The 12,879-nt window shown below is 40.3% G+C and overlaps 1 protein-coding gene across 1 annotated transcript in view; it reads right to left on the bottom strand.

The window, feature by feature from the left end:
• TFAP2D (transcription factor AP-2 delta) overlaps window positions 1-12,879 on the bottom strand; it is a 73,593-nt gene that overhangs the window by 17,600 nt on the left and 43,114 nt on the right. The window contains exons 6-7 of the mRNA XM_032920017.1: window positions 9,138-9,279; window positions 2,274-2,387 (exon numbers count right to left, since the gene is read on the bottom strand). Of these exons, the coding sequence (XP_032775908.1) occupies window positions 2,274-2,387; window positions 9,138-9,279 (256 nt within the window). The remainder of the gene's footprint in view (window positions 1-2,273; window positions 2,388-9,137; window positions 9,280-12,879) is intronic.

Genomic DNA, 12,879 nt, shown 5'->3' with positions numbered 1-12,879 from the left:
AATATAGATATCTACGTTAGGTCTGCTTAATTGTAATGCAGATTTCACAGGCTATACAGATGAGATGTTTAGAGGGTACAGCAGAAGACACACACATGGCTGAAATGGAGGCACCTACATGTAAATGCGTAGCATTGGAAGTCTGGGTCAGAATCTGGGTCTGATCTCAACTTCTCTACAACAGATGGAAACGGAATATGGTCTCAGCTCAGCCTGTGGGGCTGGCAGTACTCGTAATTCCCCAAACACAACCAGAGAAGGCTGTCTGATTTAAGCCCAGGGAAGTATCTGTGTAGGGTCGAGACCTGTGCTCTTCTAGGTGCCCATTTTCAGTCCAACATTTATTTCCTACTGCAGGCATGAAAGAAAGTACTGAATGATCCAGGAGTTGCCTACAGAAGCTTTGTACTTCAACCTACTGAAGTTTAGCAGAGAAAGAAAGACAGGAGCTGTATCAGTTGACAGCTTTTGTAGCTGAAGCTTTCAGTGTTTTATCCTGACTGTTATTTCTTCTTTAAACACAGGAATCCTTGGGGATTAGCTACCTTGTATCACATTTACTTTTGGTGCATGTAATGGGGAATTATCTGTTTTTCGACAAGAGTAGATAATCCATTAAAATCCCTCTAATAGTATCCTGTATAAATAAGTATGTCTCCCTTGATGTGCCAATGTAGTTAGCTATTGAAGTGTGTGCTTATAAGGAAAAACATGCATAGACATAAGTGGTATGTGCATGTGTGTGCACATCACCACATGAGAACAGAAGTGGGGTTTCTAGGTCTGTTCATATACACATAGGATGCACGCAGGTATGTGTTAGAATAAACAGGAATGTGTACATTTGTGGATCAGGCATTACCCTTGCCTCTCCCTGTCCCTTGACACATAGATGAAAGAAGTGGGATGGTGGGTATTGGTATTTTGGAATCCATTCAAAGTCTGAGGGACTAAACGTTAGGTATCATACCATCTGACTGCTGGGTGCTTCATGCTCTTCTGAATCATAATAACTAAAAGATGTTAGGATGTTGGGATCCAAAATTGTCTGTCCAACCAATGAATGAATAGTGGCTCAACTGGCTGTAGCAAAGAATATGGAACATCATTCTAAGCCTTTATAGGCCTAATGAACTTGTTTGGTGTTATGGTCTTTAAACAACTCTCTGGAACAGTTCTTTACATGTTGATTATTTCACATATCAGCTAATGGCTAGAAAAAATATAAAATCTGTAGCCTCAGTTGGTCATGTATTCCCCTTTGTGGTCTGAACAAAGACAGGAGCACCTCTAGGATGTTTCATCAAACTTATCTTTGATAAATATCTTAGATGACCCCACTATTTCAAAGCGGTCCTCTGGAAGTTCCCTCTCACTCTTGACTGTATCTAGCACATAGCCTAAAGCAAAAATGTGAAATTATACAGCAACTCCTGGGCTAATAAATCTGTCTGATCTCAAATCATCTATACACTTTTATCCATAACTTAGACAAAATTCTGATGAAGTTTGGACTTGGCTTGCATGACACCCACCATGGTCCTTATTTTCATAATGGCTTCTTGGGCTGTCTACACCAGCAAATTAAATACTTCTCTGGCATGGGCCCAGAAACTGAGTCTAAATATATAAGCAGTCTCTGGCTTTTTAGTCTCAGCCAGCTTACATTCTCCCACACCTTTCTAGGGCGTTGTTCTGTAGTTAGTAGTTAGTAGTTGTTCAATTAGTGCAATAAAACTGTTCCAGTAGGTAGTGTACTCTGAGGACAGTCTGCTTTGGAGACCAAAAAGTTAATACTATGGTCATGGTAAGATGATGTCTAATGGTCTCAGTAGCACAGAGAAGGCTCTGGAACTATTCAGTTAATTGGTAAAGGTGCAGCCTAACTGTTCCTCCTTTTATTGCTACTTTGATTCATCTATATTGTCATTTTGGCTCTGAACTTCAGTTTCTACATTTCTGGACCATCCACTTAGTTAGTTTGTGATTTGGCTCGCATCTAGAGCAAGACAGTTTTCTGGCCAAATGGGTAGATCTGGCCAGGAGATGTAGAAAATTACTTATGCAAACTCAGATTGTGGTCCTAGAAGCAGGGTGAGTGCAACTAACCTGAACTACATTGCTGGACAATCACACATTTTTAATAGGCACAGAGAACAGAGGTATTATGGACATTATAGTCTAGGTAAGGGAACAAATACCACTATAACATCATATGTAGTCTTTATCAAAATTACTGATTTCAGTTAATTGTTTCTCTTTCAAAATCATACCTGAAATGTGTTAAATGTCTCTGGATGTCGAGGTCTAATATTGGAGTCGGTCGAGAGGATCCGAGAGGTGATCTGTCTTGACTTAGAAGGTCTTGGAATTCTTTACATATTTGTCTAAAAGGAAAGTGGAAATTCTTATATAAGACAAATGCAATCCTTTCCATAATACTGATTCCCATAACACTGTCACCTTATCCTGAGTGATCTCATTCATAACAGAAATGTTTAGCAGAAGTATTGTTAAAGAAATTAAAGGCAAACAAATCTCCCTTTTGCTTCTTTCCTTCAATTTCTCAGAACCAGCAACATACAGAGTTTCTTGAACAGGAATAGTTGCCCTCTGGAATCATATTAACACTGGCATTTTAAAACATGATTTCTGTCCTGAATTGGACCCAGCTTGGTAGTGTTCAGTCTGACTAAGCTTACCTAAGTTAGAAGCAAGGGTTATGGTTAAAGAAAATGATAACGTAACATTAGATCATGCCTGAAGATTCTGTGTAAATACATTACTTGTATAGTTGCTTGTCTGCACTGGTTTATCTGCAAGTAAGAGTCCTGGCCATTTTGGCCTTGCTTTCCTGACCCCCTAATTCTTAAGACAAGTGGAGCACTAGGAGTTGTGAAGGAAAATGCTACCTTTGCTCTCCCAGTTTCCATTTATGTCCATACTCTGCTTCTTTGTAGAACCTGTGACAGAAGTGCTGGATCCTCAACTGAGACCTTTCCCATAGGTCTTCCCAGAGTGAGAATACATTCCAGCAGCAGTATTAAAACTTCTTATTGAAACATTCATTAAATCGTTCTATATTTCTACCACATATCAGGCAGCCTAAAGTAGATGTCTACAGCAGTCCAGAGGACTTGTATCCTGACAGTGCCTCTTCCTCTATGGTGAGGAGCTCAGTGACTCAGCTGGCAGTGCTTACACAACAGACAGGCACATGAGGCAAATCCCATCATCTTCACTTTTTCTCAGTGACTGTTTACTGGGCAATACACACTTTTGGAAGTTAGGACCTGGGACCACATTTTGGCAGCTTGGGCTCTGTCTTGCCTGTTGTCCTACCAGCCTAGTAGCCCAACTTCTTTGGAAAGTATGGATGTTCTTGCTGTCTTCTCTCTCCCTCTTGGGCCTTCCCTCAGGCTTCTCAGGATGCCTGAGCACCTGGGGGTTAAAAATATCCCCTGGAATACCACTGTATAAGACCTAGCACTAGGAGAGACCTGAAAATATGGCCTTTCCATTCTTGTGATATTGTCGTGTTGGGCCAGTTTGCAAATTAGTCTAGGAATATTCTACCAATGTACTTTTCAAAAAAGAAACCAAATCAGCTCTCTTTAGTGCATGTTCTCAGAGGAGTACTATCTGGACCATGGATGAATAGAGGCACCACTTACTTTTAATTGGTGTATGATACAGTTAATCAAAAAAGAAGAGGCATCTGTATCTCTCAGGACTTCTCTAAATGAGCATATCATTCTCCATTGACTGTATTGGAAATACAGGCACTTGGTGTGAAGTCAGGAGGACATTATGCCCACCAAATGATCAGGACACTCATCCAGGTTGTAAAGCGTACAGTGCCAGGTGTCATTCTCATACCCTCATGTAAATTGTCATCATCTTGTAAGGTCTGTATAGTTATGCTCCTCTAGCCTCCTAAACAGGGTGGCTTCCTGTGAATGGATGCTGGTGTAGGCTATCTCTCAGAACAGGCCCAGAAGGTATTTTGGAGAGTTCAAGAAACCATTCTAATGTTTTAATAATATGGACAATTGCAATCTCATGACTCAGTGTGTGCATGGTTTACTTTGTTAGCATAGATGAAATCACTGTGTGTGTGCACAGTTTCTAATACTAAAGAACATCTCTGTTGTCCACAGTTTCTGTTAGAAGACATTGCACAACTGGTCCTAGACAAATTTCAAGTTCATTATCACCTTGTAACTCTCGTCCTTTGGGACAGGGGCATAATGGAAAATAAGTGGGTAAACTCAGCTGCTTGATCTTTAGAAGGTTCCTCATTGTCGAGTGAGGAAACTTTACTAACCTGTTTTTACCCTTCATTATACCACTGTTCTGCAAGTTGCGGACATAGACTGTGGATACCACAGCTCTCTCCTTGACTAAAAGAAAAGGAGATGCAGAAAAACTATTTCCTACTGTGCTGCTGGACTTCATCCAAGCCTGATTTCTGTAAGCACTTGTCATCTGTATGGACCTAGACACCGACTGCTGGAAAAGAGAGCATCATCTTAGCCTTTCAGGCAAAGAGAGGTATTCAGCAGAAATGTATGCAAATGCAGCATACAGTTTTAATGAATCAGGTCCTTAGAGGAAAAACAGTTCCTTTCAACAACTGAAAACAGTCAGTCATTTTGGCTTCTAAACAATCTACTATCCCCAGTTGGCCCTGTCAGCACTGCTCTTCACTCTTTCCTCCAACCTCTACTTTCTACCTGTTGAAAAAGTTCATCTTAAAAGTTCTTATATTTTGACAAAGGAAAGTGTCAGAACCAAGTGTGCAATTAAGTTCCTTTCTATCTTCACATGTCAAAAGTCTTTACTGAATGTTGGCAGATTGAAAGAAAAGAAAAAACTTTTTTATTATACACGAAAACTTGTAAAAGGCAGTAACCTACTTATTTTTCAAGGAGATTTATAGGTAAAGTGGTGCCTCAGAGCCTCCACTAGCAATAAAACATCACCTGGAGTAGTGACAGGGAGAGGGATTGACAGTTATTTGCTGAGTTGGACTGTGATTTTGAAAAAACAAAGAAAGATGGTTATGCTGTCTGAGGGGCCACAGATTAATAAGAAAAGTCCTGGTCACTCCAGCAAGGGAGGTGCCTAATTATTTGTCAGATGATCAGATATTCCAGTATATAATCAGGAAAAGATAAAAAAGTCTGTATTGGATCAGAAAAAGAGCCCATCTAGCCCATGACCCTAACTCTAGCAGTGGCCAAAGCAAATGCCTTGTGATGAGTACAAGAGTGGGGCAAATGTGTGCCCATGAGTCTGATGTACTCCAAATGTGGCAGAGTTGCCAGGCACCCAAAGACCGGATATCAGAGAGATGCAAGTCCTGTGTGTCTAGCCTCAGAGCTACTTTTCAGAAAACTGAGCACACAGTGTCATGAGCCAGATGTTGATTACTCTGTACTGGCTGTAAGTAATCCCACAATAAAACTGTTATTCACACTGTTCTGTTTTGGTCCATGTAAATGTGTGGGTATCTGTCCCTCTGTCTCATGTGGAAAGCCTTGTGCTGTAGTACTCTGTGATGTTTCCCATAGGACAATATACCTCTCCATCAAGTGGAATTATTAAGGTGTCCTTCAGCAGTTCTGCATCTGTCCTAGCTGCAACCTGAACAGGTTCAGTCTCCTATTGTAAAGTCATTCAGGGTCTCTTCCCACATCTCTGCAAGATAAGCTAACCCATGGTAAAAGACTGTCAGGAATCAGGTCCCTTTTCTTATTTTTATTTTTTTTTTCTTTTTCATTTACATGTGGATTGCGTAATATGTCCCGAAACCTTTCTAAAGAGTCTAGGGTTAACAGGCCAGTATCAGCACCTTTTGACCAGAATTATGACATTTCAGTCTTTGTTTTGAAGCATCTTGCTCTGAAGTGCCCAGAAATCATCTACTTAGTCAAAGGAAGTGAATGGAAAGAAGAAGAGCCATAGGGGACCAGCTTCTTCCATTATTTTATTGTTTACCCCTTTCTTATCCTTTCAGCTCTTAACTAAATCTTGCTTCACTCACATCCTGCCCTTGTTGTCACTTGTGTTCAGTGCTCTATACTGGCTACACAGCACAATTATCTCTTCTTCCCATGATAATTGTCAGGTAAGGCCCCATTGTCTAGACCATCAAATTGTTAGAACGGGCCATGTCACCATCCTCTTGCATCAACTCATACTATCCTAGGAAGGTCCTGAGTTAACAAACGTGAGAGACCATTTCCAAGAGATAGGTTTGGAGGGTCAGGCAGTTTAACATAATAAATATGGCTTGTTCCATGGTAGAAAATGATCCTGATTTAATTTACTGTATTACTATCAACATAGCCTCAGACCAGGTAGGGTTGAGCAGGGTAGTAAAGAGAACCTCCATATGTTAAAGAGGGCTACTGGTATCTAAAGTAGAAGTCTTCAGCTTTCACTAGCCTGTGGGCTATAGTTCTGTGCATGGCAGCTGAAATACTTCAGTTCAGAGAGGGTGGATTTCTTAATTACAAGGAATAGATGGCTTGGATAGCACTGGTAGATCTTACCGGACACAAGAGACTTCTTCATTCTAGACACTAAAAGCTCTATTTAGTTCCCCCCACCTAGATATGTAGTATCCAAGACATCCATAATCACTGGCAGATACAACACAGTAAAAAAAAGAGACCTGGAGCAGCAGCTGGTAACCAACCTGGATAACGCAGTTTCTCTCAAATGGCAGTAGGTACCTATGTTTGGGTAACTGAATTAAGCCACTGAAGTTGGATGTCTGAATCTAGAATGGAATTTCACCTATGTAATAGGAATTGTGGAAATAACTTTGTTCTTTTCCCTTATTTTTCCTCAAGACCCCACATGTGGAAGATCTCACCAGTTCTGCCAAAGGCACACTTCTATGGACTTCTGGCTCTGACTTAGAGTGGACAATGACAACACACAGAGGTAGTGGCAGTCCAGTTCTTGCCATAGGCAAAGCTTGTCATAAGTGATTTTACCACCCTGGAATTGCACTATTGTTTTTGTTGGCAGCACAACAATCCACCACTTTTTCTGGTGTCCTAACTCACAAGCACATGATGCAGGGCAGATGTGAAACTACAGAAATTGCAAACCTAGAGCTTATATGTGCCTAGTGAGTAATTGAAACTCCTGACAAATGTTTGGAACACCTACAAGCAGACACATGGAAGCATAGCTGGGAAATATAATGCTAATATTATGATACTATGGACCTGTGTCTTGTAGTACCTGGACAGGACTGGTCTGTGAATCACTGTTCTCCTTCCAGGCAGGAGAGGGCAGTAGTAGCACACACATTGACCCATCTGTCCCTGTTACAAGCACTCTCACTAGAGTAGGATATGGCCTACCTTCATATTATCGACAGATCTCTCTGATCAATTTACCTGGTGTTTTAAACTGAAGGAACAGGGAAAAAGTAATTTTGTTCCTTACAAGTGCAGGATAACAGCCTACAAGCCCAAAATTCATGGGGGTTAGGAGTAATGTATGCCCACAACTCCCCATCTCAGTAGTAAAAGAGGGTGAGAAAGTAGGTATGGAGTAGTGAAAAAGGGTAGTGAGACTTCCTCGGTGGGGCAGCCTTTGGAGGTAGGACATAATAGTTACCCACTGATTATTGCAACCTATGGTAATATGATCTTACTAGAGCCAGAAAAGAAGGGAGAAAATTTGTATTGTTATGGTTGAGCAACAATTTATAGAAGGGGCAAATCCTCCAACTGAGGCAACTTGCAGTCTTAACTCTTGTTTAGGTTGTGCTGCCCAGCAGTACAATCAGCTTTTCCATAGGCAGGGGAGCAGATTGTTAATGGGGTATACAGGAATGGAGAGACACAGCTTGCAGAGAGGCCCTGCTTCTTGCCATCTGGTTTATTCTCATGTCTCTGAAACCCCTCATGCCCTTAAAACAAATGTGGGTATAGGTAAGAATAAGATCATATTCCACTTATATCATACCTTTTAACCTACAAGTGATTAAATTAATAATCTCTGAGCCACATGGTTCTGTGCTTATCACCCCAGGGAAGGACCACAGGCTGCGTTCATGGGATTCACAAGTCTGAGATGTTTCAGTTCATGTTGTCCCTGGGTCACCTTCAGGGCAAAGAGTTCTGGACACAAGAGGGACACAAAGGCCAGAAATCTTGGCAAAGCAGAAGGGCATTGGGATATGAAGGACAACCCTGTTGGTGGCCAGTCTTCTCCCCTAATACAAGGTGATTGCTCTCTGTTTTTTGGATTGGATTGGATATATTCCAGCCTGCATGATTTCCCAATGTTTCCAGTACTGGGATGGTGGTTTGACAGCTCTGGTTCCTAGCCGCAGCTCTCCTGCATGCTCACTGTATAACATTGCAGTAGGCATAAGAAGAGTATGAATATGTTCAATGTTACACCAGGCAGATAAACCATACACCTAGTGTAGCTCTACATTGTTCCCTACTGACTATTTATTCTTGTTTCCCATGGCTCATGAAGGCTAATTAACCTAGATGAAATGTTATCCTAACATGATGATACTGCTTCAGGGAAAAGGGTGGCTTGTTTAGAGCAAAGTCAGGTGTCTTCGTGTGTCTCTAATGGCTTTAGCAAAGCTCCCCTGATGGTGCACATTGTTCCAGTGCCTTTGACTTCAGAGGTACTCTTGCAATTTCCATCCAAAGAGCATCTATCCCTATGCAAACCAGCTCTCCTTCAGCAGACTACTGATAATTATCCCACAGTAAACAGTACTTCAGTAGAAGCTTAGATTTCCTGGTCACATGCAAACAGGAGGCAAAGCTGGTCTCTGCGCTATAGATTGTAACATGCAATAGTATCCCCTCCTTTCATCTAAACCAAAGCATCTGAGAAGATGTACGTGCCCCTTTAACCGCAGGCAATGAGAGCACAGCCACTAAAATCTCATTGCAGTAAAGAAGGTTCCTGTTACAGCATCTCTAAAGAGGATTGCTCTCACTTGCTGTCAGTGACTACTGTTGTGATAGCAGTCACTGCAATCCCAGCTCCACACTCCCACTCCTCCCTCCCCCAGCCCCCAGATCCAAAATGGAGAAGTGACAGCCAGACTTCTTTTTTAGTTTCCCTTCCCTTCTTACTTTGTTGCTAGGATCATCTTTTTCCTCGCTGTCTGCTCTTTCTGTTCCATGTGCTGTCTGGCAATGTGCTCTCCTACCGCCTTGGCAGGGAACTCTGTTTCGCAGGTGTAGCCGAAATCTCTGGCCAAATGTAATGCTTCTCCTGTAGTCAAACAAAACAGGTCAGTCAGTTTTAAGGGTTATTATTATTACTGTTATTATGGTTACAGAATGCCTTCCAGTCTTAAAAAAAAAAACCCAACAAAAAACCCCAAGCAATAACAAACCACTTTTGTAGACATTCATTCCCAATCTGTTACAGATTTGAGCCCATTTGGCCTGCTCTTGCTTAGTCATCAGATGGTGCCAGCCAGAAGATAAGAAAGATATTCTTCTCAGGAGAAAATACCAGTTGACACTTGGGTTTATCTCCTCCCTTGCCACCAGTGAGTACTGGGCAGCTGCTCAAGTTTTGTAAGCCCAGTTCATGATTGGTATTTAAGGTATGGAAATTAGTGAAAGGTAGGAATAAATAACTCTGAAGATCTCAGATTCAGCCTTTGGTGCTTTACTTCTCTATTTCTAAAGGAAGAATAAACTTCTGTATAGCAGAGCTATGGGGATAATACACATTTCAGCATATTTGCTTGGGGGTTAAGCCAGAAGGCACAGTACAAGTGTCCCACACTAAAGATAAGCAGGCCCCAAAATAGAGCACAAGAAATAATCCTGCTTCCAAAAAGATTATGATCAAAATTGATCAGACAAGACAAAAAGGGATGACAATGAAGATCACAGTTGTTGTTTTATAAGCGGGGAAATCAAGGCAAAGGAAGCCTGTGGTTTGATTAGGCTTTGTGAGAAGATTGTTATGTGGCAGCACTGGGCACCTCTCTACCTTTCTACAGAGACTGGACACCATAACCTAACTCCATGCTGGGTGCCAAATGCCTCTAGAAGAGCCTCCCTCTCCACTAGCTTAGAGAACCCAGAATTTTATGACAGGGTTTACTCTGGCCTGCATGCTGTGACTCTGCCAGCCTTGGTGTGGGATTTATATGATTGAACACAGCTGCCTGGAGTGTGAACATCTGTGCATAAGTTAGTTTTTCCCTGGTGGGAAATAGGCACTTCCAGATGACACTTGCTCTCATCTCATTGTAGAAATAGGTCAGGTACCAGAAGTGTATGTTGAAGCACGTCTGCGTGAGTGGTTAAACAAAGATGTGCTCTAGAATAGTTTTGGGGTTAGGTGTTGTCACTGTTTTATTTATTGTTTGATTTATTATTTTATTTTATTTTTTTCAGAGTTGTGTATTTGATTGCCATCATGAGAGGTGGCATTGGATCCTGGCTGTTTGGAGACCAGTCTAATTCTCCAGGTGAACAGTTAAGAGGGATGCAGGACCTGGAACACTTCCCTTTGGGAACACGTGCAATACAATTCATCTGATTAAATGCCAATATTGGTGTCTGACCTAATACTTTCAAGTGAACAGAGACAAACTAGCTCTTGAAGCATGTATCATCCCATAGTAAAGCAGGAGGCAAAATTGCATCAGAAGGATTATAGAACCAGTCCAGGTTAGAAGGGAACTCAGGATATTATGTTCTTCTGAAAGCATGGCCTTAGATTAGGTTATTCATGGCCTTTTCAAGGCCATGGTCTTGAATATTTCTAGCCATTGAGATTCCACAGCTTTTCTGAGCAACCTTATCAAATGTTTAATTATTATTTCAATTTAATTCAATTGTTAATCACCCAGAAGTGCTGATTTCTCCCTGCTGACTACAATGTGATATGAGAGGATGGATACAGCTGCGATAGAGTTGATGAGATAAATCCCATCCCCAGCAAGACTGGGTCTGCTCTGCACAGACCTGGCCAAGCCAAGGAACATGGCAACTTCCATGGGAGCAGTGGTCATGTGCAGGGTCAGCGTGAGGCATAAGGAACCACATGCACTGACCTCTATTCATGACTCTATTCTCCATCTTTTCAGAGTTTATTGTCTCCCCCTCTATCACTGGAGCTTTTACCACAAAAAATACATTTCATTTCCACAAATACTTTATTGTGTGTTTATCTCACCTAACTGGATTCAAGCACTAGTAAAATACATGCACTACTCCCAGGGAATTTGCTGATACTAGCCATCAAGCAGCTTAGCAGATGTAACGAATTTTACAGCAAAAAATGAAGATTATACTCAAGATCATCTGTATTATTTGGATTTTTTAAACATGATTTCCAGTATGCCCAAAATGAATAAGAAGTTAACAAACAACCACTATCTCTGAGTTGAAAGGAGATATAGTTTCTGCTTAGTTTACAGCTTCTGGAAAAGTAAAATAATTTCCAGTGGAATTAAAGTGGTTTTCAGTGGTATGTTAACAGTGAGTCAGAATGAACAGGCATATAGCTGGCTGCCAGTTTTGTATTTAAAACATCTATCCCAGAGTTCTTCATGGACAAGAAAGGGTACAAATTTGTACCTTTTCTCGTCCATGAAGAGGCCATGGCTTTTAAATTTCTGTAATGATGCTTCAAAATTTCAATTTCAAAATTTCCATTTCAACTATGATTTTACTCTTCCTTAAATAAAAACTTAAAGAATAAATCACTTGCAGAAAAACACCAGGTTTTGCTTTTGACCAAAATCCATTAAAACACTTGATAGGTTTGTTTTCATACCAGCATGGAAAGAAGATAAAAATCAAACTGTTTGAAGCTGTCATCAGCTGGAATTACCATTCTCCAGACAGCTCTGTCCTGATCCCAGTCAAAGCCAAGTAACAAGGAATGTAGTTAGCAAGGAATTTAAACATTTAGCTGTTGGAAAAGACTTGGTTTCTTCAAGAGAGCAAAACATTATTTGATGAACTGTAGGCATTTATGTAATAGGGTCAGCAATAAACTGACTGAAATATTTATGTTTGCACTTAACGTAAAAAAAGGGGGAATGAAAATATGAATTGTCATTCGAAGTTACAAAGATGGTGTATATTATTTACTAGAGCTGAGAAAATTACACTAAACTGTTTTGATGATCTGAGAAAATTATACAAAACTATAAAACTTGTCCATTTTACCTGGAGCCACGATTGTGATCGAACACTAATGGTTTATGAGGAGATCGAATCATAAGCAAAAAGAAATAAACTGTCTTATCTGCTTGTAGATATAGATAGATAAAAGTACAGATATTGTGCTTTGTGAAATAATAAAAATAATACTTTAAATGTATTTTAAAATCTATTTTTACTGGAAATGGAAAGCTGATGTATTTATGAATGCACATTAGAACTATGCATATTTATTCATGTAAGTATGCATTTCCACATGATATAAGAAGTAGGCATTCCAAATAACAATATCAAATTCTAAATAAAAACCCAAATCTGGACATGAAAACACTCTGCAGAACACCATTTGCCATATCTCATTATGTCATTTTGAACCTGGACCAAATGATCGTTTGGTGGATTGTGATATACTTCTATATATATTATTTTTTTGTCAATCACAGTGAATAGAGGTTCCTCGTATTACTGTACAGTAGGAAATACGTCTGATTGGTGAGGGAATGTAGTTTGTACAAAATGTCATAAAAGACTTTCTTTTTCTACATCATAGTTTGGACAAACTTTTATACTAGGGGAGAATGTGGAAATGTTGGAAATGTGGACTGTTTTTTTTTACCTTAGATTTGTTTTCTTCTGCCTAGTTATTATTTACCTCAGGCAGGAGTCATACTAAAAG

The sequence above is a fragment of the Strigops habroptila genome, chromosome 6, assembly GCF_004027225.2.
Source record: "Strigops habroptila isolate Jane chromosome 6, bStrHab1.2.pri, whole genome shotgun sequence".
NCBI classification, from domain to species: Eukaryota; Metazoa; Chordata; class Aves; order Psittaciformes; family Psittacidae; genus Strigops; species Strigops habroptila.
Note: the sequence above shows the minus strand (reverse complement) of the source record. Positions and strands in the feature narration are given on the sequence as shown.